Source organism: Procambarus clarkii, unplaced genomic scaffold (assembly GCF_040958095.1).
Source record: "Procambarus clarkii isolate CNS0578487 unplaced genomic scaffold, FALCON_Pclarkii_2.0 HiC_scaffold_667, whole genome shotgun sequence".
Classification (NCBI taxonomy): Eukaryota; Metazoa; Arthropoda; class Malacostraca; order Decapoda; family Cambaridae; genus Procambarus; species Procambarus clarkii.
The window spans coordinates 82,501-90,575 of NW_027189700.1; the positions used below are offsets into that span (position 1 = coordinate 82,501).

The window sequence follows — 8,075 nt, forward strand, 5'->3', positions numbered from 1 at the left end:
AGTTTTAAATGAAGATATGATAGAGCCCAGTAGGCTCAGGAATCTGTACACCAGTTGATTGACAGTTGAAAGGCGGGACCAAAGAGCCAAAGCTCAACCTCCGCAAGAACAATTAGGTGATACAATTATGTGAGTACACAAACACACACACAGACACGCAACCACACAGCCATGCAACCACACACACATTCAGACGAAACACACACACTCATGAAGTATTTATACTTAATTTAAATTATAAAAGTTTTAAAAGATCAGTTGTACTTTTACAACAATGGTCCACGATTTGAGTGACAGAAATTAACGTATTTTATACATTATAAAGACGACTTTATAGTTACACTGTCATCTTTCTGCGTCCAATTAAAAACTTACGAAAAGGTTTTGTGTTTACTGGGTATATTCGTGTGTATACCTGTAGAGCTCTTACTTCATTATATATTTTTTACTGATAAGGTTATGTAGCCTAACAAGCCCTAACCAAGGGTTACCTTTGACGAACTGAAGAAATCCCAGAGAGCTTTAACACCTACATAATCTGTACAGACGCTTCCTTGCTCCAACAAAAACAACAGAGTTGCCATTAACAGGTCCAAGTCCTGGATCACATGTGGCAAACCAAAATCTGATGTTGAAGGAGCTCTTGCACTGCCAAAACAACACCTTAACAACATAACAGCTAAGACATGACAGTTATACAAACCCATTTTTACCATATAATTTTTTTAGATATAACACAAATTGGTAGTTTATGGGTATAAACTACCAATACCACCATATGTGGTATAGACTATGTAATATAAACCCCCCAGCTATGTGTACAAGTAAACACCTAGTAGGATAAAGTTATAAATACAGTCCAATTTTCTCAAGTAATAGTAAGATAATAAAATTAATTGTTTAACCTGGTGTAAGGGAAGGATGTCACACTTATCTTGGGTAGAAGTAATAGTACAACCTAGCAAGTATTTTAACATAGCGCAGATAACTATAATCATTAACAACACAATTTGAGTTCTGTCCACACTCACTAGGAGGTGGTGGACAGCACCTTCCACACTCACGAGTGGTGGTGGACAGCACCTTCCACACTCACGAGTGGTGGTGGACAGCACCTTCCACACTCACTAGGAGGTGGTGGACAGCACCTTCCACACTCACGAGTGGTGGTGGACAGCACCTTCCACACTCACGAGTGGTGGTGGACAGCACCTTCCACACTCACGAGTGGTGGTGGACAGCACCTTCCACACTCACGAGTGGTGGTGGACAGCACCTTCCACACTCACGAGTGGTGGTGGACAGCACCTTCCACACTCACCAGTGGTGGTGGACAGCACCTTCCACACTCACCAGTGGTGGTGGACAGCACCTTCCACACTCACAGTGGTGGTGGACAGCACCTTCCACACTCACGAGTGGTGGTGGACAGCACCTTCCACACTCACGAGTGGTGGTGGACAGCACCTTCCACACTCACGAGTGGTGGTGGACAGCACCTTACACACTCACCAGTGGTGGTGGACAGCACCTTCCACACTCACGAGTGGTGGTGGACAGCACCTTCCACACTCACGAGTGGTGGTGGACAGCACCTTACACACTCACAGTGGTGGTGGACAGCACCTTCCACACTCACGAGTGGTGGTGGACAGCACCTTCCACACTCACGAGTGGTGGTGGACAGCACCTTCCACACTCACGAGTGGTGGTGGACAGCACCTTCCACACTCACGAGTGGTGGTGGACAGCACCTTCCACACTCACGAGTGGTGGTGGACAGCACCTTACACACTCACGAGTGGTGGTGGACAGCACCCTACACATGAACAATGTCAGGCATGTGTAGTGTGCAGCGCCTGCCATCACCGAGTGTTGGAGGGCATCACCTTTTTCAGGTACTAATACCTTTCTTTTCACGCAGGTGGTCTGGTGATAATTGTGACGAATGTGAAGTACCTGACGACACTGGAGGAATACAAGGACAAGCTGGACCACGCATGGAACGCCTAGAACAACAAGGGTTGTGGCAGAAGGTAATATTTCCTCAAATGTTGTGTTGTTGTTGGTTGAGGGCGACGACGATCAAGGAATCGTATGTGTCCCGACTGCCCGATACCAGGAAATCCTCAAATGTTGTGTTCTTATTAGAAAAAATTAACCATTCGTGAAAGATGTCAAGAAGACAACAAGCTAAATGCATTTTATTATACTGCATACTTAAATAAATATATATGTACAGTCGAGGTCAAAAGTCTATTTCATTGGTGGGGGGGGGGGGATACTTTGTAATACTGCTTTTCGAGTTGCTAGGATGCTAGGGAGCCGGTCGGCCGAGTGGACTGTTACCTAGCAGTAAAATAGGTACCTGGGTGTTAGTCAGCTGTCTCGGGCTGCTTCCTGGGGGTGGAGGCCTGGTCGAGGACCGTGCCGCGGGGACACTAAAAGCCCCGAAATCATCTCAAGATAACCTCAAGAAGATGCTTAAAAATTTATAACATTTTGCTTTTTACATTATGGACAAAGTAATATTGAATTATATTGTTGAGGATAACTTTTCTCTACTGTAAATGAATGCTATTTGATATCAGAATTCTTTTTTCGTGACAAATTGCAGCATATATTAAAATGAAGCACTTTTTATTTATGTCCAGGAAGCATTTGTTCAAACTGTTGATTTCAATAACAATAGTAAACCAACCCGTCCTCAGACCATGTCAATTCCATCCTGCGGTCGAACCCAAAGACGCACTCGTCAATTTTAACATGCTGTTCGTTCAAAATAGGAATTTTCTCATATATAAATTATTATTATTATATATTAGCATAATGTGCATATTTAGGCGTTAGTTAGTTTAGGTTAGGTGTTTAGGTACTGTTGGCGATTAGTTGTATTTGTAGTACGTGGGTGAAGCATTTAAACAACCCGTCCTCGACTCAAGTCCATTACATCAGCGGTCGACCCCACATACGCATTCATAAATTTTAACATGCTGTTCATTCAAAACAGGAATTTTCTCATATATAAATTAATATTATTATATATTAGCATATTTTTTCAATTTTATAGAGAAAACAAATACAAGAACTCACAAACACAATGAAATCCAGTACATATCAAGTATACCAAAGAAATAACAGTACATAGGAACAATAAAAGTAACAGTAAACAGCAACAGTAACAGTAACCGCAAAAACAAAAAGGAAAACACGTGGCAGGTAAAAAATAACAAAACAGGGCACAACCCCGATACCCCAACACGGGTACCAGAAAACAAAGCGCTAATTAGTACAGAGATACGTATCAACACAGAATAAAACAGAGAAAAGCACAGAAAAAATAAAGAAGATACATACATAACATAAATAATATAAAATACACCGCAACCAAATACATAAAACAGAGACAGAACAGACGTGGATAGAGGACCACGTGCACAAAACCACTCCTACCACACATACACAGAGGAACAAAGGAGCACACGACACACACACACGCCACAAGGTATACAACATATACAGAATGACAAGAAAAGAATGTACACACACGCAAAACACTCACGCAAACAACAAGACAAACACACATACCCACCCACACCTGTCCCCTGAAGCTCATATCAAGAGGATAACATCAGCAGCATATGCCAGGTTGGCTAACATAAGAACGGCGTTTAGAAACTTGTGTAAGGAATCTTTCAGAACATATACCACATATGTCAGACCAATCCTGGAGTATGCGGCTCCAGCATGGAGTCCATATCTAGTCAAGCATAAGACTAAACTGGAAAAGGTTCAAAGGTTTGCCACCAGACTAGTACCCGAGTTGAGAGATATGAGCTATGAGGAGAGACTACGGGAATTAAACCTCACTTCGTTGGAAGACAGAAGAGTTAGGGGGGACATGATCACCACATTCAAGATTCTCAAGGGAATCGACAGGGTTGATAAAGACTGGCTATTTAACACACGGGACACATGCACTAGGGGACACAGGTGGAAACTGAGTGCCCAAATGAGCCACAGAGATATTAGAAAGAACTTTTTTAGTGTCAGAATGGTTGACAAATGGAATGCATTAGGAAGTGATGTGGTGGAGGCTGACTCCATACACAGTTTCAAGTGTAGATATGATAGAGCCCAATAGGCTCAGGAACCTGTACACCTGTTGATTGACGGTTGAGAGGCGGGACCAAAGAGCCAGAGTTCAACCCCCGCAAGCACAACTAGGTGAGTACACCTCTACCGCACACCACACAGCATCCAAACACGCAAAAACAGGGAGCAAAGGCCAAGGCAAACCAAGGCCACAAATATAACACCGAAAAACTGAACAACAGAAAAACACAGGCCCACTTAGGAGTCAAAAACATATATATTAGCATATTGTGCATGTATAGGCATCGTATGAGATTTTTTTCTTTGACTTGATCAAAAGAATTATTTTCCTATTGATGTTACGTAATGGAACTACCTCGCATGGGAGGCAGACCTCAAACAGAAAGAACTGCATACAAGCAGATATTTAACCTAAAACCTGAGACCATATAAAAATATCGGGAGTAAACCGCCAGGCTTCACCACACGGGTGAAACCTGTCCACTTAGGTCGTTGGCTCCTTCTAGTGATAACTACCAATGAAGCATAACCAAAGGGTACTTACTTCGAATTTTTTGAAGTGTAGTGCTATGAATTGGACTCTAGCTTTTAGGAACAGACTTAATTTACACATAAGCAGGCAAAGCGTTACAGAACATGAAAAGTTGGACAATAATGTGGCGGGTTTGATATGAACGACCGTTTCTAGAACAATGACAAATTTATTAAATAAAAATCTAGATTACTGTCTACCCCAGTGGCACATTTAGGAACAGCTATTCAACCGCCTGGTGGACCCACGAGATCCTTCCCGTCGTCGCTGACTGAATAATGACTAACTGAACAGAGGGAGTTGTTGCCTGGAGTTGCGTGTGGGAGGGTGCTGCTTGGCGTGTCGGCGCCATGGAGATCCCCCTTTCCTCTGCTCGCCGGACAGAAACCATTGGTTTGGAGTTTTCAGGCCATGCTTCATACCTTGCTCTTGAGGTTGTGTTGTTGGACATGTTATGTGTTCGCGTAGCTGAGGTGTACGGGCTCCAGCTGACCCACCGAATACTAGTGAAGTTTAACTCCGCGGCGGTGTATAAGGAGTTCGTAGCTGCTATGATGGGCGTACGTTGACCCTCCCTGGGGGACGGCGATAGGGTCGCCATTTCCGACCGCTGCTGCTAAATTACCTATGTGGCCTTGCATGGTGTGCCCCTCGAGTTTTTGGAGAGCCTGCTTCGGAGATACTTTGGCCAATATTTTACGGTGGTATCCCTCCGTATGAACTCTGTCTCTTCCGGAAAGTAGCGCGGGGTCTCCTGTGGTACACGGACTCTCGCCTTGAGACTCAAGTCCCCGATTCCTTCCATGGTAACCTTGCTGGGGTACACTCTGTGGCATTCTATGCAAGGCAACCATGCTCCTGTTTTCGTTGTGGCATTGAGAGGTATCTGGTAGCCGATTGCACTGGGGTCGCGGCTGCACCTGTTAATCTGTTCCGGGAAGAGGACTTTCCCCCGTTGGTGGTGCAGGACCTGTCGCCTCGTGATGGAGTGGGTGGGGAGGTTCCCCAGCCGCCTGCTGACCCGGCATGTGTGGATGGTGGTGTACACAATGAGGATGGTGGTGTGTGCGGCTCCGCCCCCGCAGTCTGTCTCTTCGCTTCCGATGTCTGTATTTTCGCTTCCGGCGGCTTCTGTTCCTGTTCCCTCCTCTCCTCTTCTCCCGCCTTCGACGTCCCTGCGAGCTTCTTCATCTGTGTTGGTCCCTTTCCCTTTGCCAGCTGCGCCTGTTTTTTCTCCTGTGTCCTCTGGGTGGCGGGCTCATATCCTGTGTACCTGAGGCTGACGTTCTGCGGGGGCGTGCTCCCTCGGTTGTGGGGCAGCATGCCGCCGACTCTTCCCGGGCGACCCCTGCTGGGGGTGACAGCTCCGACGATCAACGGCCAGTTCCCAAGCGTTCCTGTACGCGTTGGAGTGCTTCGCCTCCTCGTACGTGGGCTGAGGAATGTGAGGATGGGGCGTGTGTTGATGCTTCTTCTACGAGCAATTCCTCTGTGGAGTGCGAGGATGGTGCGTCGGGTATTGGGGTGCTTCCGGAAAGTGGTATGGGCCCTGGTGTGGCGCCTGTGGTTGGGGTTGGGGTCGGTGTGGGGCCCTTGGGTCCTGCTCCCGATACCTCGCCTGCGTCAGTTGGTTCTGGATCCTCGTGGGGGGGTGGTTCCCCCTGCCGGGGGTGATGGTATCCCTGGTGCTCGTGGTGGTCCTGAAAAAGGCATAATTGTTCAAATTCAATCAGCCTAGGGTAGGCAAGGGGAGCGAGGCACGGCGGCAGCTGGTATATACACACAGCTGGGATGGTACAACGCCCTCAGCACGGCGCGGTACGACAGGTACGGCGCTAACACGGCGCGGCACATGAAAATGACTATGCCCCACAAGTGCTGTCAGCGATTCTGTAGGCGGAGTAGGAGCATAACTTTGTGGAGTGAGGCAGGAAAGATCGTATTTTAGTAGAGTACTTCACTGTTCACTGGTAATTCCGCGGAATTGCGAATTTAAGATTTCCAACACAACACTTCACAAGATCGTCTCTCCCAGGTACCTTGTAGCTAAGGCACGCTAGACGACGGATGTCACTACCACATGTAGATCAACACAGCCTCCACAGTCCAGTTTTCTCTGAATGGCGTTCTAGAATCACGTGGCTTGGTGACAATCACTAAGTTCACACTCGTTAGCTTTATCGCTGTTTTCCCTCTTCCTGGATACCGGATTCTTACTTCCCACGGTCCTGGGATATTGGCACAACGATCGAGAGTGACTTTTGTGTCGTTGCAGGCGGTATTTCGGGTGCTTGGCCTAGCACGAGAAATCACGTCCTCCTCAAGCTGCCGACACTTGAAAGAATGCCCTTTGGCACCAAGAGAGGGCCCTCTAGCGACCCGGGTACTTGCAGCTTCTTCGATCAATCACTGCGAAGCATTCCAGAGCCCAGGAGCCTTGGCCAATCACGCTCCTTCCAGGTGACGCTATGGCCCCTCTCACGAGGGGATCACGTGAGCAGGAGGGTCTACCTACAGCCGTTAATCCCAAACCCCCTCACTACACTTGAACTGGTACAAAATTCAACAGAAACAACTCCCTGCTGTAACTCTCCTTACAGACTCAATACAGATATCACAATAGCATCAATGACGAGCACTCGTCGAGAGATTCTACAGACACCTTACACGGCTATGAGAGAGTTGTAATTCCCAATCTGATTCTACAGTGCACAAGCACCTGTGCTCACGGACTGTGCACATCGGACTGCGCACCCATTCAGTGCACAAGGGAGCTGGAGAATTCATCTCCTGACACATGGTTAGTTTAGGTTAGGTGTTTAAGTTCTGTTGGCGATTATTTTAATTTGTAGTACGTAGCTGAAGCATTTACAGCATTGTGGTTCGAACAAAATTCGTCAGTGAAGCACTTGTTCCGGAAGTGTTTAAACGTCAACAGTGTGGAACCCGTCCTCGACTCAAATTCATTACATCCAGCAGTCGACCCCACAGGCGCATTCATAAATTTTTACATGCTGTTCATTCAAAACGGGAATTGTCTCATATATAAATTAATATTATAATATATTAGCATATTATGCATATATTGGCATAGGTTAGTTTAGGTTAGGTGTTTAGGTTCTTCTCTTCTTCTTGAGAATAGGTGCAGTTTGCATGAAGGGTTACCCTCCTGATGACTGCACCAGGACAAATGTAGGGAAATGCGTAGACGTTAAGGAGAAGAAAGTCAAAAGTGTTGGATGTGGCGGGCCGTAGAGAGAGAGGATTGGCGACGGAAACAGAGGTGGACGTTAGAGGGAGACTCCCCGCACCGTAGGGCGGGGTGTTGAGTGCACGGCGGCAGCAGAACCACGTACTGCATAGCGGTGCGCGCAAAACGTTAACTAATATTTCTCCGGGACCTTGTATATCAGAAAGCGCAATCAGT

At 46.6% G+C, this 8,075-nt stretch overlaps 1 protein-coding gene across 1 annotated transcript in view; it reads left to right on the forward strand.

Moving 5' to 3' along the window:
* LOC138361726 (guanine nucleotide exchange factor subunit RIC1-like) overlaps nucleotides 1-2,013 on the forward strand; it is a gene marked incomplete at its 5' end in the record, with an annotated part of 16,177 nt that extends 14,164 nt beyond the window's left edge. The window contains one exon of the mRNA XM_069320901.1: nucleotides 1,925-2,013. Within this exon, the coding sequence (XP_069177002.1) occupies nucleotides 1,925-2,013 (89 nt within the window). The remainder of the gene's footprint in view (nucleotides 1-1,924) is intronic.
* Nucleotides 2,014-8,075: the final 6,062 nt, after the last annotated feature.